The 24,304-nt window shown below is 30.7% G+C and overlaps 3 protein-coding genes and 1 pseudogene across 10 annotated transcripts in view; 3 read left to right on the forward strand and 1 right to left on the reverse strand.

Moving 5' to 3' along the window:
- Window positions 1-547: 547 nt before the first annotated feature.
- Window positions 548-2,462, reverse strand: LOC113860835 (expansin-A9-like). The gene is made up of 3 exons (XM_027493359.1): window positions 2,234-2,462; window positions 1,307-1,625; window positions 548-854 (listed from the first exon to the last, which is right to left on the reverse strand). Exons 1-3 carry the CDS (start codon window positions 2,460-2,462, stop codon window positions 548-550), a joined length of 855 nt encoding a protein of 284 aa, XP_027349160.1.
- Window positions 2,461-9,125, forward strand: LOC113860836 (annotated as a pseudogene).
- A 1,221-nt stretch (window positions 9,126-10,346) lies between these two features.
- LOC113863437 lies at window positions 10,347-15,361 on the forward strand. The gene is made up of 9 exons (XM_027497020.1): window positions 10,347-10,692; window positions 11,834-12,059; window positions 12,166-12,313; window positions 13,238-13,317; window positions 13,408-13,450; window positions 13,940-13,996; window positions 14,152-14,239; window positions 14,857-14,951; window positions 15,034-15,361. Exons 1-9 carry the CDS (start codon window positions 10,533-10,535, stop codon window positions 15,127-15,129), a joined length of 993 nt encoding a protein of 330 aa, XP_027352821.1. The 5' UTR covers window positions 10,347-10,532; the 3' UTR covers window positions 15,130-15,361.
- A 2,866-nt stretch (window positions 15,362-18,227) lies between these two features.
- The window catches only part of LOC113861107 (protein SHOOT GRAVITROPISM 6), a 37,126-nt gene continuing 31,049 nt past the window's right edge, over window positions 18,228-24,304 (forward strand). For 3 of the 8 annotated variants that reach the window (XR_003504114.1, XM_027493721.1, XM_027493722.1), the window contains exons 1-11: window positions 18,228-18,359; window positions 18,467-18,557; window positions 18,638-18,692; window positions 18,779-18,910; window positions 20,651-20,722; window positions 21,305-21,395; window positions 21,501-21,596; window positions 22,295-22,373; window positions 22,473-22,536; window positions 23,315-23,418; window positions 23,572-23,677. Coding sequence is in view for 7 of the 8 variants with exons in the window: in XM_027493721.1 (XP_027349522.1) it covers window positions 18,329-18,359; window positions 18,467-18,557; window positions 18,638-18,692; window positions 18,779-18,910; window positions 20,651-20,722; window positions 21,305-21,395; window positions 21,501-21,596; window positions 22,295-22,373; window positions 22,473-22,536; window positions 23,315-23,418; window positions 23,572-23,677 (921 nt within the window). In the remaining variant the exon portion in view is untranslated. Of the gene's footprint in view, window positions 18,360-18,466; window positions 18,558-18,637; window positions 18,693-18,778; window positions 18,911-18,931; window positions 19,190-20,650; window positions 20,723-21,304; window positions 21,396-21,500; window positions 21,597-22,294; window positions 22,374-22,467; window positions 22,537-23,293; window positions 23,419-23,571; window positions 23,678-24,304 lie in introns of those variants that run through there. The other 5 variants (XM_027493724.1, XM_027493723.1, XM_027493725.1 and 2 more) reach the window with 5 other exon arrangements.

Raw genomic sequence — 24,304 nt, forward strand, 5'->3', positions numbered from 1 at the left:
GCACTGCCAGACGAAATGCTTCTAGACATGGGGTCTAGTAGTATATTGATGCTTGAAGTTTGTTGTCCGTGTATCACATGCTATAAAATGCAATTATATACAGGTGTTTGCGAAGTTCGGTTTATTTATTATAACCTTAGGCAATAGTTCCATTAAATCTACTTAAGAGTTCATATATATATATATGATCAGTAAAATTTTTGTACATTTTATAAGAATAAACAGCTTTCCATTTCTAGATTTTCTTAGAAAGATTTCTCTCTCAATCTTTCTTTAAATTTAACAGGAATCAGAACACTAAACTATTTAACGTGATAAATAGTAATTATATAAGAAGTCGAGAGGAGGAGAAAAATGATGAAATTCAATTTGTTGTCATTACATTAATTGATCTAAATAAATTTAAAAGAAAAATGTTATTCATAGACTCAAAAAAAAACAAGTGACGTATGAATAACGTTACATAGCCAAGGAAGCCTGGCTATTGACAATGCCTACAGACAAACCAAGAAATTAACACCAAAGATCGAAGTTGTAGAGAACCTTTTTATGCGAAGTTTTTGCCTTCAAAGGTCTGACCAAATTGCCAATTGTGGGGGACAACATTCAATGAAGTGGAGTACCTGCCATCACTAGCTCTCACCCTCAAGGTCAATGTCGCTCCCACTAACATGGCATTAGTCGCCCATTTCTGACCCCAATTTCGCTTCAATTCTATCCAATTGGTCTTGTCACCCTTCACGTGTACTGCTGTGATGTCCCCAGCTCCTCCAACATTCCACACTTTTATTAGATTGAAGTAAGGATTTCCAGTGATAGTGAACCGAATACCACCTTGCTTCTTGCACGGTATCCTGCATATATTGGAATTAAACATTTTCAATTAATAAAACACAACACTTCGAACTATTAGCCATATCCATATTGAACACATGTAATACTAGATATTCGAGTCACTTTCCGAGTACTCCTAGTTGCATTTTACAATTTTTTTAATGTTTTGTTTCCAAAACTTTTATGCCAAAACAAATTGAATGTTACCATAATCATATAAATTATGAAATTTTATCATGTCTATTATGATTTGTACCGACTTTTTAAATACTTATTATATCCTCTTTTCTTGTTTAAAATTTAATTTTATATGTTATACTATAATCATGTCATACTTTCTAATTTTTTAATTTCGTAGTATTTCTGTACTTGTATGTTATATTCATGTCTTGTATATCTTATCCATATTTTTTAGCTATTATTTTCATTTAATTTTGACCATGCAAATTAAGATACGAGATGAAAAGGTAACCTGCGATATTGGACTGGCACGATGCCAGCCTTGTATGCTGCAATTTTGAGGTATGCAGGTTTGGCTAAATCAAAGTGCTCGCGTGGTGGGTTGCACCATCCTCCATTGTCACCGGATTGAGAATAATTGGGAGGACAAAGGTTTGTTGCGGTGACAAAAATAGAGGGTTGGCCTGCCTTACACCACTGAGGAGAGTCTACACATTTGATCTCATAACATGCCCCACATGTCTGACCCTGCTTGAACAAAACTGTGCTCAGTGCTGCCGTGTCTAGGCCATAACCTTCTTTAACCACATCCTCATACCCACAAGCTCCTCCTGCAATCAAGTTATTCTTCTTCTTCAATATCAATATATATTTACACACACACACATAAAATGTTCTTAAAACATTAACATTTCAGATAATATTAAAGGTTGGTTTGATTAAACTTTATTTTTTTTTGGTATATATTACGGGTAGCCTCTAGCCAACAATTAACGGGAGACTATTAATCCCTTTCACAAATGGACATAATTAAAGTGAGTGTCTCTTTCAACAAAAGTTTTTTTTTTTTTTCATATATATAGTTAGGATTTACACTCTGCCTGTGGTCTCATAGCCAGTTCCAAACTTAAACAAAAGAGAAAGATTGTGTTAAGTTTTCAGCAATTAACGCAAAATTTATTGAAACATATGCATGGATATATAGTTAGGATTTAAATTCCAATTAATGTGCTTAAGAAATATAGTTATTGACCACTGTGTTAGATTTGTTGATCAATTAAGTAAATTTAACTGTGTAATGAAAATAAAGCAAAATTATAAAACCTGTCTAGCCTTCAAGAATTTTAGAATAAAGAGCTTTATATATATATAACACGCGTGTAATAAAATGGATTAATTAAATAATGTACATTAGTCAACATGACTAATTTGTTCATACCAAATGTTCCGGAACCTCCCTCATAGAAGGTAGCATGGGCTAGCCTCCATGGACCAGGCCCAAAGACGGGGTGGTTGTGCTCGAGGTTAACCATCTTGTTGTCTCTTCCAACGTTGTTATGAGCTGCATATCTCCATGAGGAGCTAATGTTTGCATGGACATTAGGAAGTGCAAAGGCAACAAGAAAGAACAATGATGAGGTCATGAGGGCTCCCAAAGGGAACGCCATGGCAGCTTCAGGTTTGATTAGAGCTCTCTCCGAATATGGGATCTTTGGTGTATGTCTAGATTTTCTCCCAATTCAGTACTAGCTAGTATGTATATATAGTACGAGGTTTATATTTGTATTGCTACTTTTGGAGGTTGGTATTTAAGGTTGCCATTTTGTGGAAGGTGGCAACAGGGCGAGCTTTTTTCTCGGGATTTCCTTTCATTTAGCAAAATGGTAAGAGAGCCATCCATTAATTTTAGTATATATTTTTTGTTTGAATGTTTTTAAGCTTTTCATGACTTATTTTCCCTCATCAACAATGGCTTTTCATGGAATGTGTTTAAAAAAGTCATCAAACATCCTGTTAAAATATATAGTTAAGTTATTTTTTTTATCATATCATATTATACATTAATTAGCAAAGTTATTCTTTTGGTACATTTTACACTGATTGGCGACCAGGCCAGCAAATTATTACATTTTTTTTTTACTATTGTCTTAACCCAATCACTAAGATCACGTTAAAGTTGACATGTATGATCTCTATATATCCTATAACATCGTAGTTTAATCACCCCTTATCTTTCGGACACATGTTTTTGTATGCAACTCAAACGCATGCATTTTTGCTCTCAAAGTTGGTGCTTGGTCAGTTAGATTTGTTCATACCATGAGGGAAGGCAGCAAAAATGCAGGTTAGTTTAGCAAATCCTCCCAGATTTTTGGTGTCCAAGCATTGTGGCTATTGGGGTCTGCATGGCCTGTCTTGTTCATCAACATTGGTGTCCGAATGTTGATCTTGTCTGCATCAAGAGTAAAACAAAATAACATAAACAAAAATACGATGATATTATTAGTAGTGTACTTTTGAAAAGGATAATATCAAATAGCTACAATGTTTAATTTTTTTTTTGGTTAGAATTAGTTAGGGATGTTATTACATATTGGAAGAATAAGTTATCTTTATCATTTATAGCGTGTTTGTCTTTTTAAATTCTTTAATGAAGCAATATAAAGAAGTTATCGAATCTTTGAATTTTGCATTCAACATGTTATAAATTCAAGTTTCAACTCATTTTATGATGAAACAATTTCGATTATAAAATACTAACCCCTTAACTTTAATATTTTTTTTAAGTGTTTTAGATTAATCCAAAGAAATATGAATTCTTTTGAATCAAGACTGAATTTTATAAAATTAAGCTATACTACATTTGCATATCCACTCCTTGTATTAAGTAACTTTGAGTGTTTGTATTTTTTTAATCTTGGTAAAACCTTTGAAGCCATGTTTTGAAGACATTAAAATTGAAAAAATAAAATAAATATTACATGTTTCAAGTATAGAAAAATTAATAGTTAAAGAAGAAAACTACTCATTTTACAGATTGAAAATGTTAATATATACGATGAAAAAATTTACTCTCAATTCTATCTTTGAATAGGTTAGGGTGGATCTTTGTATTGAACTTAGAAATGTTAGGATATTTAGAAGGAAAAAACTTGTTTGAGAGCAACCCCATCCAAACAGAAAAAAACATACTAGGAATGAATGAAAATTGAACATTAGTGATCAAATCCATATAAACCCAATTGCTTACTTTTTTTTTAAAGTATTAATATCAATTATTAAATTTAATTTTAAATATCTAAAAATAATAAAATTTCATTAAAAAAATAAGTATTCATGACATTAATTTTAAAAATTACCTTCTTTAAATGATATATATAATCTATACAACACTTGTTATTATTATTTCTTATATTCAATACATCGATAACATCTATCTTATATAGTTAGATATATTTGTAACTGATTTCTTCACCGTGTTTTAGTTTAATAGAAAAGCTAACTTCACATGTATAGCCTCTCAATACCAAATTTTGATTATGGACAATTACATTAACTTACTTTAAGTTAGTATTTATTGCACTTACACTCTTTTTAATTATAGAGTTATACCTATCTCAATTATTTTCTATATTATTTATACACTTTACCCGTATTTTCTTTACTTAATTTAATTAAAATATATTAATAATATAAATATTTTTATATTATTATCTAATTATAGATTTTTATATAATTAGATGTTATCGTGTCTCATAAAAATTACTTTTAAAAAATATGTTTAGAGTGATTTTTTATTAATTAGTTGATAATCTAACATTTTTTTTACATTAACAGTATGCTAAAATTATTGTTTTTAAAATTATACACAACTTTTATTATATGTATGTTATAAATCACAAATACAACCTTTATAAATAATAAAACAAGAGCGATACAATAGAGACAAGTATCTATTTTTAATATAAAAAATAAACATAATTATTTTTATGTTATTTTACTACAAGAAATTTAACTTTGATAACAATAAAAAAAATATTAGTAAAGGACATAAATTGTAAATATAATCCAAAAAAACTTATGCACATTTGTCATATTATCTATAAATTACAATTTTGACCCAAAACTGTTTTTGTATATAATTATATAATCTTTTATATATAAACCATAATGTTTCATCTAACTCAAAATTTTATTTAAAAACTCATAAAAAAAACTTATATTTTTCAAATAATTTAATAATTTAATTTTTTTGGTGTTTAAATTGGTAAAATTCAGAATAAAATTATTTTATAAAATTACATTTTTTCAAATAATTGCATGGATAATTGTCTCAACTAAATAAATTAAATTAAATTTAGAAATTTAGTAAAGATGCGATGAAATTTTACATTAACGAATGGTATTTTAATACACGTGCTTCAACTTTAAAAGATAATTTTAGAACAGATAATAATCTGATATGTAGATCAACTAACGTAATATTATTTCAGTATAGGTTATGTCAAGATCAAGTCTCAGTATAAAAAATCTAAATTAAATTTACCTACTTAAATTAAACAATTAAACTTTTTCAAAAGCTCAAACCCAACACTTTTGTTAAATACTAAGTTGGAAATAAATTAAAATGTAGGTAGAGCATGATAAGGCGCCTGATATATTTTCACTTCTACTCCCAAGATCAATTTTGTCAGCAAACATTTTATATACGAATCAATGTTTGCGACAGAGCCACGAACAGTGATTATAAAAGTGAGTTTCAACATTTTCAACTGCATAATTTGACAATAAAAATTGGCACTATATATACTCCATTGATGTGGCCTTGGCTTCTTGCTTGCCATGTTTATAAGTTCGAGTTCGTGTACATAAATGCTCGTCAATAGTCAAGAGTCAATCTTAACAGGTAATTATCCACTTCACCAACTTTGGCATTCTGCTATTTAATTAGTTATATAATCAATAAGTACCACAATAGAATAATTCTTCAAGTATAAACTGTTACTACATTTCAAGCTTATATAAATTTGAATAATTCATAAAGGCATTGGATCAAGCATGGCCAAACATATGTGAAGAACGAGGAGATATAATTCTTGTGAGGATCCTTCCATAAATACACAAACCGCTTCTCTAGAAGATACCTGTAATTGATATATTACACAAATCATATAAATTTAAAGAAGCATGTATATCTCCAGTGGAAAGCAAAACAACAAATCAGTGTTCATCAAATTTATAGTTTTGCATTTTAAATTATATCCGTGTATCTAAGTTAATTAGAAAATCTGTTTAAAATAAAAAGTGCTAATTCGAAATTTAATCACCTATTTGGCCACCTTTTACCCTTAACATCCCCTAATCTTTATTAGTTACGTACAAATAATGATATCGTATAACAAATAATTACGATTTCTCATGATTGTAAATAGCTGTAGAACAAATTAATCACTCCATGATTAACGGTATAAATTGAGAGTTTTCAACCCTAGCAGAAGCCATGAATAGTGTACCGACTAATGCTTACTATTAGGGCCAACGCTGAACCACCACGTATACGCCACCATATGAACAGATAAGGGGGAATCATGGGTCCTGACCTCCTTATTCCTCTTCTAATAATACAAAATTTATTTTTTTAATGCAAATAATAATAATAATATTGATATTAAGTATCAAATCATATAAAATTACACTTTAATAAAATTTTATAAAAATTATATAATATTTAATATATATATATATATATATATATATATATATATATTGACATGTAACTTAGAAAAAATTTACATTTAAATAATACATCACTTGTTAAATCAGATAAAGCAGTGAAATACCAATTAATTTTTAAATAATATAAAAATTATAAATTTAGTTTACTTTATAGTAATATTAAATTAAATAGTTTAAATTAATAGATTTTGACATCTAGTATTAATTAATCCTATCTTAATAAAAAAAATATATGAAGGTTTTGATTGGTTAATTAGTATAAATATGCAATATGTATGATAAAGTTGACTTGATCCGAAACACTAATCGCAATATTGATTGTTGATTAATACTTAAAAAAAAACTTTAAAAACATTTAAAGATACTGTATAATATTAAATAATAATTATCAAATATAAAACTTCTTCGACATAGAGTATTCCCATTATTTAAGCATAATGCTTATTGATAATTACTAGATAAAAATTACTTTGAAAATAATAACATTGATGGATAGATAAATAGAGAGTATGAGAGAAGGAACGCGTTTTGTTTATATTGATTTTTAAATTAAGTATATCTCGAAATTTAGAAGAAATTTATTTAAATCGTAAAAATATCAAAATAAAATTTAGTGTGAATTAAACTTATTCTGAAAATTATAAAAGATAGATTAAAAAATTAATAATTTTTGCAGGATGCAAATGAATGTAAATGACAGTTTTTTGTTTAATTTTACATATTTTACATGTAATTAATTTTTTCCATAAAAAATTAAATAAAAAATACAACCAACTAATATAATTATTAAATTTTGAATGAGTTTAATTTTTTTTAAGATTGTATATGAGTAATTTTCCTCATCTAATTCATATTTAAAACAAATTTGGTCAAAATATTTCAAAGGGAAATTTGATTATATTTTATTCAAAAAAGTACATGTAAATATAAATGTATTACATATTTTTTAATCAAGTAAAAATTAGAAATATTATATTAATCTTACAATAATTTGTACAACGTTTGAATAAAATAGTTAGTGTATGTTAAAATTTATTTATTTTCTATGTTTATTTTGTGGATCTCTCCTTGCATGTCCATGTTGACTATTCAAACGCCTACAGCCTATATATACCCACGAGCACTTACACAATATCGCACCATACACTAAGAAGTTTCTTACATTGCCACCAAAGAAAACTCAACACGATGAATACCCGAGTTGCTCTCAGCATTATTTTGACCTTCTTCTTCTTCTTCTTCTTCTGTGGTATGACAATTTCCATTACCTTTCTCCATGAAATTATCTTCTTAATTTTCTTTTCATATTGGCTGCATGAATATAACTAAGCTAGCTAGCAGCTTACTCGCTTTTTTTTCCCTTCCTTTTTGTGACAATTAATTAGAATATAAGTGTCAATCAATACCTATACCCCTACATTCCCTGTGATCAAACAGTTTTATTATTTGAGCAACTAAAATTATACTGTTTATAATCATTTTCCTTTTCTAATTTTCTGTATGCACTTTTTTTTCCCTGTACCCACATGCGATCAAAAATAAGTTTTAAAAAGTAAAGCAGACAATTAAGGTTCACTCCTAAAATTATATAAAAATAATCGTTGCTGATTAAAAAAATACCTGGATTTAGATTCTATAATTAAGTAATCCATGTACACAATCTCAACTATTATAGACGATGACCATGACGAGTATTTATTATTATTATTAAGGTTAATTACATTTTGAGTCTTTATAATTTAATTTATATGTATTTTTTTTAATTTTTATTACTTACTTTTAAATTTTTAATTATTCAAATTATATTGTGGTTGATATATTCGTTGCATTGTGACGTGCAGGAACTGATGGAGCAAAGATTACGTTCGTCAACAAGTGCCCATACACCGTATGGCCAGGCACTCTAACTAGTGCTCAAAAGCCTCAGTTGTCAAAAACCGGTTTTGAGCTTGCAACCTGAAAAACTGACACCGTCGAGGTCCCATCTCCATGGGAGGGTCGCTTCTGGGCCCGAACCAGATGCTCCTCTAACTCTGGCAAGTTTACTTGCGTCACCGGAGACTGCGGCTCCGGCCAAGTCGCATGCAACGGTGCCGGTGCAGTCCCACCGGCAACACTAGCAGAACTCTTCGTAGCAGGCAACGGAGGACAAGACTACTATGATATCAGCAACGTTGACGGCTTCAACGTTCCTATGTCCATCGCTCCACAAGGTGGCACCGGTGATTGCAAACCCTCCACGTGTCCTGCGAACATCAACGCAGCGTGTCCACAAGAGCTTCAGGTTAAAAATAATGGGAACGTCGTTGCTTGCAAGAGTGCGTGTTTGGCTTTCAATGAAGCTAAGTATTGTTGCACTGGAGCGTTCAACACTGCAGAAAAATGCCCCCCAACTCAGTACTCTCAAATTTTCAAGAAGCAGTGTCCTCAGGCTTATAGCTACGCTTATGATGATAAGAGTAGCACCTTTACCTGCTTCAAGGGACCTAACTATACTATCACTTTCTGCCCTTGAAATTTCATACACTAACTTCATTTTGTGTTTCATGATGACCTTCAAAATTATGATAGTTATATTCAGTGGCTTAAAATAATAGCCTAGCTTGTACGTACACAATAACAATCACGATTTGGTGATTGAATGTGGTACTAGGATCACATATATTTCAATAAAATTGCGTCATGAGTTCGTTAATGTCTTTATTTTATAATTTTTTTTATACCTACAGCGTTAAAGTTGCTAATTTACAACCGCCATGCATAATAAATAAATTTCAATCATGAGATATTCTATTATTTTTAATGAAAGTTTTAATGCTTTGAATGAAATAATGAAATAAAATGTTTTTTTTTTTTACTTTACTTTTTATATTTGTTTAATTAATTAACATGACATGATATTTCTATTTGTGAATTAATCTTATTATTTTTTCATATAATTTTAATTGTAAAGTTAAAAATAAATAATATAATAATAAAATGTGTCTTACTCGTTATCTTAATATGATTAAAAAATAAAATAAAATAAAATAAGAGATCATACTATTATTTTATATTATTTATTATTTAACTTTCATATTCTATTATTTTTTATCTTATAATATTTTATAGACTCTTACGGTTAATCTAATTAGAAAATAAAAATAATTTACTTCTTTCTATTTTAAATATCTATATGGTATTTTGTTTTAGTAAATTTAATCATTTTCTACTTATTTAATGGTTTTGACATTGGTTTTTAAAAGAAAAAAATAGAAAAAATTAAAGGAAATAATAAAAAAATGTAACAAGTAATGCAATAAAAAAAATAAAATTTATAATAAAATACATTAATTTAATATATACACTAATGACATTTGTAAAAAAAAAAAAAGTTACGTTAGTGACAATTTTTTTATGAACATATTTTTTATGAACATAATTTTTCACATTTAATTACTGTGAAACAATAATTCATGCTATTAAAATTTAGAAGAATATTATCAAGTATTCTACATATATTTTTAAAGAAATAAAAAGTTATAAAAATATACTTTTTATGATTTTGAATGCAAACTTTTCATAATTCTTAATAAGGCTTTTTTTTTTATCATCAATTTATTGGTTAAGATTCTCCATAATTCTCCAATCACTTGTTCTAGTTAGCCAAGGCCATAAAATTTAACCAAAAAATCCATTACTGTTTTATGGAGCATATGTCCAGTGACGTGTTGTTCTATTGTGGCAGCATTGTAATATATTAACTGGCAAGTTTATGGGAATTGACAATTGTTTTGGTTCTGAAATTCCGAAATATGTTGTTGGGACTGAGTACAGTACTAGGATTATGGAATAACGACTTACGATAATACATACTAGAGAACCTGCAATCTGGCCCCCATTATAATTTGCAACTAAGTAATCCATCCAATTCCATAGTTTCAACGTCGTCAATGCCACCACATTTTGTTGCCAACCTTCTCCACTCTCTACTCTAGGGTTCCTTTGTGTTCTTCACAACAATGGCCAAGAAGAGGACCGCAACTGAGAAGAACAAGAAGAAGACCCTCATCATAATTCCCATACCAAAACATTCTCAACAACCAAGAAGCTCACCTCCCAAACGCCGCACTGATTTCTCTGTGTTCACGCGCACACCCTCCTTCTCCATCCCTGATTCTGGTACCTTTTATTGTTTCTTCTCAATTCCCCTTTCACATTCTGGGCTTCCTCAATTATTGCATAAATTTGTTTTCTTTCAACGAATTTTGGTTATTTGTCATGTGGGTTTGTTGTTGCCTGTTCAATTTGGCGATTGGTTTTTCTTCTTGAGATATCATTGTTCTTAACCATCTTTTGCTCCTGTCTGGATCCAAATTGTGCTTCCTTTTGAATTAATTGTCAATCCTTGACTGCAAAGCTAGTACCTTTCACGTCGCAGCACAATTCCCTATATGGATATCTGAAAATTATTCCTGTGATTTGAGTTCGATAAACTACTTGAGTTGTCAACTTTTAATAATCAGACAAACAAAATTCCAAATTCAAATTATGAAATTCCCTTTCTTCTTTCCTTGGTCGGAGGCAATACGATTTCCTGTTTATGTAGCATCTTCATGGATGATAATATTCTTTTAAATACTTGTGAGGATGGTGGTTTGTACGCATTCGCGTATTTAGTTCTACTTGACTTTTATAGTGTTCCAAATCCGAATGTTTGAGCCATGAAATAACAATGTGGTTACGTACTTGTTGCTTTGATAGTTCTGACAATGGAATGAAATCATTATCTGTTAGCATGCTAAATAATTTGGTGCATGCTGCATTTATTTATAGCAGATTGATTTCAATGCTCCAGCCTCCCTTTATGCATATTTATGTCGGAGGGAAAATGTGGAATAGGAATTTTTTTAAGGCATAGATATATAATGAACACTCTTTGGTTTTAAATTTTGCTCTTACAACCTTTTAAAGTTAAGTGCCCCCCGTTGAGCTAACATGCTTCTAGTAGCGGTAGGCCTTGCAAAAATTTTTGAGAAGTTAATTGAGTGTTGTTCTACATCCATACTGGGGCTAACTTTATTCATGTGATACTCTAAAACTGTATTGTTGATTGCCAAGCAATAAAGCATGGAGATTTGGCCAGTAGTTTGTTCTCCTACCTCAGATATCTTACTATCTGTATTGTAAGTTGTTACATTGGATCAAATTGAATTATCTATGTCATTATTGAAACCCAAGATCTGTCCATCCTAAGCAAAGTTCAACTGAATTTTGGTGAAACATATGGCTGTTCTTTCATCTGGCCAATTCTTTTGTGCAGGTTCCTCACCAGGTTCGTCTTCTGGTGAAATGAGGTTGTCCAATGTCACTGTGAGCAGTTTGCAAGAGAGGAGAAAGGCAGTGAAACAGTATTCTGAAGATATGCTGGCGCGATGCAGCAATTACCAACAGAGTAGACCAGTATGTTCATCTGAGTCTTTTGATGTTCCTCTTGTGGAAGTTGATCCAGCTGTCCATGATGAAGGTTTTGACCTTGGTGGCTATAGGTTTGTTTTGTGTGGGCATGCGAGTACAAATAAGTTGAGTCTGGGACCTTACAGATTTTTTGTTTCTTAGTTGACTGAAACTTTTAAGTTTCTTTTTTCAATATAGGGATGTTTGTAATGAAAAAATTGATATTTCCAAGATGTCAGAATCTACTCCTCATGAATCATCCGTCAGTGATAGCAGTTCTCTTGCTGTAACTCCTGGAAGTGTTGTATGGGCAAGGACATCTTGTCAAATATGGTGGCCTGCTGAGGTATTTATTATTACACCCTATGATACTTGTTGCTTTTTCCCCTATTTATGTTCTCGTTCATAAGCCAATATGACATGTGATTGGCCAAAAGGAATCCATACTTACAGAGCTTATCCTCTCTTCCGGGCATCCTTGAAGAATCCCTTTATTTTATATGCATTTCACTTGCCACTTAAAGTTCTTTGGTGGAAAATACATAGGCACCAAGATATTGTAAAATGTCCTTGTCTTGCAAATTGGAGAACTTGCATTGAAATTTAAAATGGCTTTTTTCATATAATCAATAAGTTACATATCAGTTTAAGCCCCATGATCTTTTCCTTTTTTCCCTTTTTAATTGTATTTAGTTAATGTACCATAATGTAAATTAAAGACTTGCTGATATAAATACGAGGGTATCATCTCTTAGCTGCTGACTTGATATACCTCTATTTCTCTGTTTACTCAATCTACCCCTGTTCCTTTTTCTGCCTTTGGAGATTTGAGACAAGGTTCACTCATGGGAAATCTAGAAGTTACCCTTAATGTTTTAAATCCATTATTTTTCACTGGAAATTTTTAATGCTTCAATTATTAAAGATTGAACATTTTGTGCCAATTCATATCTGATACAATATAGTGCTTAATTTCTCAAAACATTTCTCATTTTGTTAGACTACAACAGAGATGAGAATACCAATTCCTTGAGTGCTTTTGTAGTTTACAATATTAGAACATTTGGTGCAAATTTGTCATACTTTTGATGTTGGGTATACATATATTTTACTTCTTTATAGTATTTTGAATCCAACCTTTCAACATACTAGTTAATAAAATGGACTAGCTCATGACTTTGGTGTGGAGTTGATTTCTGTGTTACTTTTTGTTTTGAATTCCATAATCTATTCATCCATATTAATTTAAAAACAAAAAAACCTTTTCCAGGTCTTGGAAGAAAGATCTGCATTATCTGACCATGGCAGTGATGGACATGTTTTAGTGCAATTTTATGGAAATCATTCCAGGTATTGTAGCATATCTTTTCCATATGGGATTTTCTTGGACTTGCTGACTTGTCTACTTATTGTACTGAATATTTCTTTGTTCCTTAACAGTGTTTGGATTGATCCAGTGACTGATATTTCAACTTTTGAGAATGTGAGTTTAATCCTTTTCGTGCACTATACTTTTCCACATAAAACTTCATGGTGTTTATAACTTCAGAAGTCACTATCAGATGCTTTTACATGTTGATAATATTTAACATCTAAGTAAAGCCATGCTAGAAGAGGAGGCAGATAGTATCCCTCATCCTCAACCTTGAAAAGAAGAAAGAAGAGGGCAGAGGAGGCTTATTTTGACTAAATGTAATTTTGCTAATATGTCGCACAGCAGCATGTCTCAACTTTTATAATAAACTATTGAAATAGTGTTTTGGAGTAAGTTTATTGTCTCTGCTGTTGCAAATCCATCTATCCTACATTTTTAGTTTTTGAATTCCCCCCTTTTTTTTTGTTGAGAGGTGGGTTGTTGGAGAACTAGGGATGCTAAGTTCAGTTAGCAGGGCTTAAGTTTCAACAATTGTATAGGAGGAGATATTTCTATGGTTGTTTTCTTAATCATATTTGTGCATGATTTTAATTGCAGTCTTTCGAAGAAAGGAGCAATAACCCTTCAGAAGATTTTCAACTGGCACTAAAGCAAGTATGTTTAATCTAAAGTGAAAGTCCAGTATGTTTAGCTCCAATAAATTTTTCAATTTCAGCCAACAGAATCTGTATTTTATTTTTCTCTTTTATCCCTCTTCCCCTTTTCTTGATTAGATTTTTCATTTGTCTTTTTATTTGATGTGATACTAGGCCTTGCAGAGGAAGGCACAACTTAGTTCTTGCCAAAAGTTGAGTCCTGATAGGTCTGCTCACTCTGATCAGCAAGAACGTTCATCTGGTACGATCCTTATTTCTATCCGAATTATGTCTTGTATGGTGAAGTGGGTCACAACAGGAAATCACATTAATAAGTCCTATGGCTGCATAAACACATTTAATAAATAGGAACAAGCACTTTTATTAGTGAACTAAATTAATTACTACTATTTTAACTAACAGTAACATGCTCCATTCTTGTTTGTGCAATGAAAACCTTTCGTTCAGATACATTCTTGTTACTTGGATTGTTTTCTATAGTTACACAAATTTTTTCAGATAGAAACAGTAGACTAAAAAATAATTCAACCAATGATATGATATGCCGCAGGTTTTATATAGTGAATACTTTTAACAAACAAAGAAAGGTTAATAAAGTCTCATGTGCATTCTCTGTTAACCATATATCGATTCATAGTCCTTGGACGCTTTGTGTATTTGTCAACTTCAATTACATAATTTTGTGGGACTCTTGTCTCTAAAGCAGACACACATCACATATCATATACTGGATGATGCTTCGTATACTCTTCTGATTATGGATGTCCATTGGAAGATTATAACCATTCATTGATTAGAAATGTTTACTCTTTTTGTTTCTCCTTTTGTCTTTTTAATATGGATTTATGATTTGAACAGGTAAATGCACTTCAACTAGTACAAGCAGAACAATTGATGATTTTCAAGATAGACGAAGAGGAAAGAGGGAACGTAAACCCAAAGTTCATTTTGATGTAAGTTCCTAATTTAAAACTTATGGCATAATCACTACTAGAACTTTTGTCACGGGCATAAATGAATAATTTTCTCTTCTAGGAGGTTACATATCCAATGAAATCAGAAAGAAAGGTTCGTCGGTTAAAGATAATGCGGTATCTTGGCCTTGCAGCTCCAGTTGGTTCTCCCTATTGAGTTTTGACCATGATTACAAGCAATGTATATTTCAAATGATTTCGGCCTAACAGCTGCACTTGGTCCCCCCTTTTTTTAACCATAATAATCATGAATTATGCATATGTCTAAAATTTGTTTCCACTTCTTGACATTAGCTCTGTAAAACTTTTTAGCATTATACAGTCTCATTTATTTCATAATTATCTGTAAAAACCGTATGACAATTTGAATGAATGTTAGAATAGTTCTCCAACAAAAGTTGCATTTAGTTGATTTAGTTTGTTTCGTTTCTTTTTCTAGGAATAGACCTCTTTAAAATTGCAAAATAAAAGAGGTGTGATCTAAATACGCTCTAATAGCAAATAATCTAGATATATGTGGTGTGCTTATTATTTTCATTTTTATCATTAATAATTTTCTGTTGATACGTTTTCATTGTTATCAGTTGTTTAATTTATGCGTTATATTCACATGATGTGAAAACGAGAGAATACAATTTAAATTATATTTTTTAGTCGTATTTCCACCTTTTCTTTATAACCTCTTCTAAATTACTTAACTCTTGTTCACTTGGATATAAGCTTGTAGAAGTTTCAGCTCTTTTTTGTTATTGTCAAAATAAGGCAAATGAAAAGAACAAAATCCGAGGGAGGGGTAAACTTGTTGCAGTTGTTCAGTCTTGTTTAGCGATCTATTATTAGGCAACATGTGTCAAATTGGAATGTTTTGATTTGGAGTCATCAATTAATGGAAATTTACAAAATGCATATAATGTACTGTGTAAGTAATTTACTGGTAACGAACCAAAAGTGTTACATTGGGAGGTCCATTATTGTACCATGCTCGAAATTCCAAATGCAGTTTATCTTTGACAGAAATTTTGTTGATGAGGGAAAGGTGAACTTGTCAGGGAAACATTATCTATCGATGATGATACTAACATGACTCCTCAACTACTTAGATCTGTATTATTGATGATTTACAGCATTCAGTGTTACACATGATTTGCCTAATATTCAGTCTCATATGTGCGTCTTATTCGATTTGGGAGAGGCTTCTAATAAAGTTACTGATACCAACAGATGAAAAAAACCAAATGATAAGCAGGACATTGAAATCAGCCAAAAGAATAAAATAAATAAGATAAAGTCAAAAGGGTACATCAGATACTGTTTGTGAAGAAAATCTTGATATTCATTCCACACGAGATTAAAGGCCGTTAAATCAATTTAGATAGGGGAACCAAATTCAAATTTACATTATTATGCAATAATATGTTAGTCATGTTCTTTAATTATTTTGACACTTTTGAATAATGTGATATCGTTTCGTCTCATAATAATATAATACATTTTTGCATTGTGCATGATTTTTTTTTCTCTCTCTCTAAGGTATGTGACATATTTTGTGATGTTATTGTCTTATGTTTTGTTTGGATAAATGGAATGAAACATGAGACTCACCAAAATTAACTAATTTCACCCATTCTTTTAACTCAACCAAACCTTTAAAATATTTTAATTTTATTTTTTTAAATTTTAGTCACTCATTTTTTAGTAGAAACAAACAAAATTTTAGTATTTGTTTGTGTAACTTTTTTTAATATATATATATATATATATATATATATATATATATATACTTTTTCAATGCAAGTCATGTGAGAAAGAAATATTTTATAATTTGAGAAAAAATATTTGTAGAAATCCAATATCACTGTTTTCTTTATACATTCTGAGTTTTTCCTAATATTGATGTTAATGCCAGACAAAATTTGTAAAGATTAAAAGTGTCCGTGAGATAAAGAAATGTATTCAAATTAATATGTTTATTATTTATTTTATTCAATATTTTATCATTTTTTTAAATAATACCTAAGTTTGGCTTTTTATTTGATTATAAAAATGAGTATTTGACAAATAAAATATTAATTAAATTTTTAAATGAAATGAGTAAGTTGAGCTTAAATTTAATATTTTATCAACAAACTAAGACCAAAATTTTTATTTAGTTTATTTAATGAATGAGTCAAATTTAAATTTTATTTTTATATAAGTTAAAATTGAAATTTTAATAACATAATTTGAGTCAACTTATTTACTTTGTAAGTTTAAATCTTATTAATTATTGCCTTTTTAATTATGCATTTACCTTTATTTTATTTTTAAAGTGTCCAATTAATAAGCATTTAAAAAACATTAACTGGACTTTTAATTAAACATTATGTTGAAATTACATCAGAAATAAAAAATTATGATAAAAATACATTAATGACATATTTTGATTAAAAATTTCTATTGAGGACATTAGTTAACGTTTATTATTTTGAATATTTTACACATTTGTAATTGAGAATTTTTTTTTATAAAAACTACAGTAAAAATTTTAAAGATAATTTTAATATAAATAAATATATTATTAATTATATTCCTTAAATTCTGTATTTATTTTAAATACATCCGTAAAAGAAATAGAACTAATATTTCGATAAAGAAGAAAATGAATTTATTTCAGTATAATTTTTAAAAAATAAAAAAATATTTCTCTTTCTTTTATATAATAATTTTTTTAAAATTAATATATCTTTTATTTTATTCTATTTTAAATTATTAATTACTTTTAAAATTCATTTTTAAGTTTATTTGATTTCATAAGTAAATTTAATAAAAAATATATAACTAAACATGCATTAAAAAAAAGTAGATATTGATAAAAATAAAAATATTTAATATTAATTATTAATAAAAAAATAAAAATATAATGAATGGAGTAATTATTTTTTTTTAATTTTTCGTTCAGTCTAATCAAAATTCGACGTTCTATGAATGAATCTTATTTAAAATATATTATCTACATATGTAGTTATTTATTTATTTTTATAAAAATAAATAATTTTTACTTTATATTTTATTATATAAAAAATAAAAAGTATTTAATATCAATATACTGAATAAGAAAATTATTAACATGCATTAAAAATATCTTTCAACGATAAGAGTGACGTGAAAAATGGTAAAACGAGATTTTATTGTTTAACAAACGTTGTCATGTTACTCATTGAGGGGACCCATAAATATAAAAAGGAGTATTTGTTGATTGGGAAGGCAACACAAAACCAGCGCAGCAGTGTCTGTGTGCCCGCGGCGTGAAGAGGCAACACCCTCACACCTCTATTTATGTTGCTGTCCCCTTGGCGATTCTTCCATCTTCCATTTCCATGGCTTCCTCAATCTCAATTCCCGCTCCCGGTACCTTCTCTTTCTCTCTCTCTCTCTCTCTCTCACACACACGCACACGCACACGCACGCACACACACACAATGCAATTCCTTTTCTAATCTCTCTCTTTCTTGCAGAGGCCGTGCAGGTTCTCCTCTCTTTACTCGCCGACGACTCTTCCTCCGTCAGAGAGGCTTCCATGTCCTCTCTCAAGGACATTGCCGCACTGTGATTACTCCTTTTCTTTCTTTTCATTTCGTCAATTTCGCTTCAATTTCGAACCTCACCAATCTTCGCTTCCTTTATAGGAATCCTCTTCTGGTTCTCGAGTGCTGCGCCGTCGTTTCGCGCGGGGGACGTCGGGTGCAATTTCTTTCTGATTTCTGTTCAATGAATAGGTTTTGCTCATTCGATCTCTCTTTATTTTCTTTTCTCTTTTGGTGCTTCAGCGATTTGGGAATATGGCTGGAGTTTTTCAAGTGATGGCGTTCGGAGTTCGAGCTCTCGACAAAAGAGACGTTGATTCTGCTTTCATGGCTAAGCTTGCTAAGATTGCTACCGCTGAGATGATATCCTCTAAGGTGCTTTCTGTTTTCTTGCAGGAGTGAGTCAGTAGCTGCAGTAGTAAACTAGTGGCTACATACAATTCAGTGACCATCACTTTATCCTTTTACCGGTCTTGGTTTAATTTGTGTATTGTTTTTGGAGACTCGGTTTTGCTATACAACTACTCGAATTAATTATAGAGTGGAGCACGTAGATGAAGAGCAAAAATTCTGTGGAGTCTTGAGGGCTCGAATTGATCAACTGGGACTTTGCCTTTCTTGAATTGTTGGAACATACATCTTACCAAAACATAAGTACTACCTTTTAACAACCTTTCTCACTTTTTGATAGAAAATTGTAACGACACGGCGTTTAAGAAGTTCAAAAGCAAGAGAAAAACAACATGCCACAGTGAATAAATGGGGACTTTAAAAAAAAGAAGGAAAATTATAGCAAGAAAACAATGATCACCAATCCTTGAAGGGAACGTCCTAAAATCCATAAGCTGTCATCGCAAGGCACCAAGAACGCAGCTTTGTTCAGTAAAATTGGCACAGATTTGTCTCCCAATTGCAAACACTCCACATCAGCCTACTTTCTGTATAAGATGTAACGACACGGCGTTTAAGATGTTGTCTGTGATGCTGTATTGAGCACGGTCAAATTTAGATTCCAAACAAAATAGTGTTCGAGGGTTAGAAGGTTTGATGGTTGATGTTATACCTTTAAGCTTCGGTCGAGGAGATAAGGAAGATTAAGTTGATTGTGATTATTTGTTGATGGTTGAATTTGGAAGATTTTTAACCTGTCTTATTCTGGAGGACTGACTTTGAAGCCATTTAACATATAGTTTTAGGTGATATAAGAACCATTCATGGGTCTTTATCTATCAGATGGTTGAGTAAATATTGTTTGTTTCTTGAATGGTGGATTGTCGCAAAATAGTGATTCAAGCTTTGGAATTTAGCCGTCCAAATTTTATGAGCTAATTGTTTAGCAGCCCCTTTTATTTTCTCATTTTCCACCTGGGCAAATAATTTACTGGGAAATGAGGGGGAAGCAAATATTTTGGGTGCCAAAATTGAATTTGCAAGTTACAGGGTAAGAAAAAGAGCTGGATTACATGCAGGGTTAGTCATGGTCAGATGATTAATCTGTAGTCTGTGAATACACTGTGTGGAGGCGTTTTCTAATAGCCACGAAGATAATAATTTTTCACCAAGTACCATAAACAATGATTGAAACGCAGTTTGATTGAGTGTAGGTGCACATTCACTGAAAAGCACAGTTTATAACCATGTAATGTAAAATGGGCAAGTAATATTAGGATTTTAATTTTGAAATTATGGTTTTGGATTTGGGATTATTTGTTATTTAGTGATTATATCTTATTTGGGATTTTCTTTTTCCAATATAGAATGGGTTTGTCTTTTCAGGGTGTTTGATTATGTTGAGTTCATAAATAGATCATTGATATCAGCATTTGGGTACCTTTCCACATAATTATACAACATTGAGATTTTCTTTTTCACAGAGTATCTGAAACCCTAGTATGAGGAGTACTCTGCCCTAGAGGATTACTTTAGGCTTATTGTTCTACATCACTATCACTTTTCTTGTCTTCCTCCTATATATCTGAAATGACTGTTAGTGTGTTGAACTCATTAGTAGGCTTTTGTGTTTATTTTCTTGAAGATATTCCAGCTGATAGCTTCACCAGATTTGGTATGTTACTTCTCATACTCTACTGGATTCATATAGATTCTCGTTTGCAGGAACTAAATTCTGATTGGCAACGCGCAGCAACAAGCCTACTTGTGGCAATTGGCTTACATTTACCTGATCTTGTGAGTTATCTTTTTTTTCTTTTCAACTCTCAAATGTATTTTTTATATTAGAAGTTTAAAAGTTCAATAAGGAAAGGAAAGATAGGGTTATAGACCTAGCTGAGACAACTATGACATGGAGAAAGAAAGATTAGTAGAATGCATCCCTACAGTAGTACAGTCTCTTTTGTTAGTAGTTAAATACATCTAATTAGAAAATTGTTGTCTGCACTCTACTCTATACTTTTTACTTTATCTCTTGAAGTGGAATTGTAACATTGTTTTTCTATCATGCTAAAGTATTTCTCCCATTCATTTTACTTTCATGGGATGTAGTTCTGGGCTCTCTGTCTCTCTCTCTATCTATAAGGTTTTGTTAACCTTAACTCATAGGACTGAGTTTAAGCATTCATAAATAGGAAATTTTTATGGAAAAAGTACATATTTATTATATTAAAGTTATAAAAGTACAAGAAATACTTTTTTTTTTTTTAATAAAACTTTATTATTATTAGTTGTTTATCCTCAGCCCTTAGGGCTGAGATTAACATTTATCTTATTCTTATGCCTTTGATCTCCCTTTCCCTTGAATTGGTGTTGCAGATGATGGAAGAAATTTTTCTTCATTTATCTGGGACAAATTCAGCATTACAGTCTATGGTCCAAATCCTTGCAGAATTTGCTTCTACAGATCGTTAGTAATCTAATTTTACTATGTGCTTCAGCTGTCAAAATTTACCATGTGGTCAAATTCTATGGTAAACACTGATACATTTTCTTCCTTATAAATCTGATACAGCCTTGCAGTTCATTCCCCGTTGGAAAGGTGTACTTTCGCGAATTTTGCCAATTCTTGGAAATGTGCGAGACATGCACCGGCCAATTTTTGCAAATGGTATGGTGATCTTTCTGTTGCTTTGTCGATGGCTGTCTAATATGTGATTCCATCTTTGATTTCTTTTGGTGATTTGTTTAGATCTGGTTGAAGTTATAGACAATTGCATGCTGTGTCTAAAGTGTCAACCAATTCTAATTGCATTCTGGAATTACTTTTTTTGTAAATTTCATGCCATATTGGGACATAGCAAAATACTGATAAGTGTGAAACTGGCAGTTGTGTATGATGATCAGCTTTCTATTGTTAAAGAATTTTAAATTACCATTTATCTTGTGGTTTCTGAAATTTTTGAGAGATCTTGCCCATAAGAAAATTGGGGCCATTAGTAGGCTAAAATTTTGAATGATGGTAGAGTTTGGTTGGATTTAGTGCTACAAACAATTTTTTCTACTTGGTTGTGAAGCTTGCCAATTTTGGTGTTTTTATTTTCATTGCACTTTTTAAAAGTTCATTCTGGATTTAGTTTATACTGTGGTATATTCCTGCTGATGAATCAAAATTTTAAACTTTTTGAAAATATACATTTTGTAGATATATATTTTCCTTTTGCTATTAGTTGTCACATGACTCACATCAATTTGGGCCCTCATTGTCTGACAGCGAGTAAATGGTGGATGAAAAACTGTCACAAACCTTTCTCAAATGTGTAATTGCTACTGCTAATCCGATCTCATATAATTTATTATCTTTTGCAGCATTTAAGTGTTGGTGTCAAGCTGCTTGGCAATATAGCATAGATTTTCCTTCACATTTTCCCCAAGATGGTGATGTCATGTGAGATCAATATAAACTCTTCTAGTTTATTTTTTGATTTAATGCACACATTTCCTTTATTTCTTGCCTGGAGGTGAGAGATATCTCTATGTAGTGCAGGTCTTTTCTAAATTCCGCTTTTGAACTTTTGTTGAGAGTTTGGGCAGCTTCACGGGACCTAAAGGTTTGTCACTAACTATTATGTTACTATATTTTTTTGTTTTGCATTCTACTGCTTGTCTGTTTTTCTATTATTTTCTTTGTATCTTTATTTTTAAATACATCTTTTATTTTTGTACTAACAAGTTTTTCTTTCAGTAAGTGATCCTTTAGTTTTGAGATCTAATAACTTGTTTATATTTTCAGCATATATGGTGTTTTTGATAACGAATACATCCCAAGTGATTGTGATTTTCTATGCACAAAGAATTGAAAAAATTGTTAAGATATTAGGTTTCTAGGTTGTTAGTGGGCTTGGGCTTATTTCTTGTACTTGACCTAATTATCAGTATGCATATCAGTATTAGGTTAGGATCATATCACAATACATTTCATCTATAATTCATTTTTTGAATTTACTACCATTAATTGTCTTTCTCTCTTTCTTTCTTCCCAATCCCTTAACCTATAATTATGACATAATTAATGTTCATTTATATATTCTTGCATGGATGGCACATTAAATTCATTTTCCCCCCAATATTCTGCTTTTATAAGTTTTGTTTTGTATTATGACGTTTTCATTGAGCTAATAGTAAAAGACAAGAAAATTGATAATAATAATTTGGTTGTGGCAGACTGGCAGTTAATAATATGAAGCATTACCTCTGAATACTCAAAATAAATTGAATTACTGAACACATTGTGTTTGTGTGTAGATGAATTGACAGTAGATAAGTCTATTAATGTACCATTTACATGATCTATTTACCTGGTTGTAGTAAAAAATTGTTTGGTTTTAGGTTCGTGTGGCATCTGTGGAAGCACTTGGGCAGATGGTTGGTCTTATAACTCGAACACAATTAAAGGCAGCCCTACCAAGGCTTATTCCGACAGTATTGGACTTGTAAGACTGATCTGCGACTCTGTATAACATTTCTAATTTTAGTTTCCTATATTCTCATTTAATGAGTAAATTCTCATGAGACTAGAAAATAGAACACACTCAAATTCAGCAGGTATTATTGGATAGATCCATATTCATCTTTTCTACTGTCAGGTATAAAAAGGATCAAGATATAGCTTTTCTGGCTACATGTAGTCTCCACAATCTGTTAAATGCGTCTTTACTCTCAGAAAGTGGCCCACCTATGCTTGATTTTGAGGTAATGAATATGATAACGTTGTTTAACAATATTTTTTGCATGTTGAATTTCTTTATTCTACTTCTGGTTCTTTGGTAATGTTTAATCAAAACTTACAATTTTTGTCCTTGATTGTTTTAATATCGTTTGAGTGATGGGAGAGTTACCGTGTTATTTTAGGATGTACTGGGAACATCTATTCTTGTCTATAAATTATAACTTTTAATTTTCTTTTAGGAATACTGTAGGGACAAACACTTATTTTTAGTTCTGAAATCTAATATGTACTTGCATTGCATCACCTTATGATCTTGGAAAAGGGGTGGTCGCTGGTTTTCAGTTGAGTGTTTGTTGTTGTTCTATTGAGTAATCTGGTCTTAAAAGCAATCCCCCCCTCCCTTCTTGTAGGGGGTAAGGGGAAAGCTTCTTTGGCATAGTGCAATATCTGTTTCTTTATTCCTCACCAATGAAATGACTTGGCATATACATTTTATCTTTTAATTCTTTTTGCTTATTTCTCACCATTGACTTGGTATACATCATTCTCTAATAAGAAAATAAATAAATAATGGATTGTACGTTAATGCTAAACTTGAGTTAGGGAAGAAAACTTTTAAGTCTAAGGGTTTTTGCTTGAATAGAAGTAAG

Source organism: Abrus precatorius, unplaced genomic scaffold, assembly GCF_003935025.1.
Source record: "Abrus precatorius isolate BTA unplaced genomic scaffold, Abrus_2018 Scaffold3, whole genome shotgun sequence".
Taxonomy (NCBI): domain Eukaryota; kingdom Viridiplantae; phylum Streptophyta; class Magnoliopsida; order Fabales; family Fabaceae; genus Abrus; species Abrus precatorius.

What these genes read in the sequence shown, in the direction of transcription:
- LOC113860835 (XM_027493359.1), bottom strand. Translation starts at nt 2,462, where the DNA reads ATGGCGTTCCCTTTGGGAGCCCTCATGACCTCATCATTGTTCTTTCTT. An exon ending in GGGAGGTTCCGGAACATTTG is followed by an intron (nt 1,626 to 2,233) that starts GTATGAACAAAT and finishes ACTTGATTGCAG; the next exon opens with GAGGAGCTTGTGGGTATGAG. An exon ending in GTGCCAGTCCAATATCGCAG is followed by an intron (nt 855 to 1,306) that starts GTTACCTTTTCA and finishes CAATATATGCAG; the next exon opens with GATACCGTGCAAGAAGCAAG.
- LOC113863437 (XM_027497020.1), top strand. Translation starts at nt 10,533, where the DNA reads ATGGCCAAGAAGAGGACCGCAACTGAGAAGAACAAGAAGAAGACCCTC. An exon ending in TTCAACTGGCACTAAAGCAA is followed by an intron (nt 13,997 to 14,151) that starts GTATGTTTAATC and finishes ATGTGATACTAG; the next exon opens with GCCTTGCAGAGGAAGGCACA. An exon ending in TCAGCAAGAACGTTCATCTG is followed by an intron (nt 14,240 to 14,856) that starts GTACGATCCTTA and finishes TGATTTGAACAG; the next exon opens with GTAAATGCACTTCAACTAGT.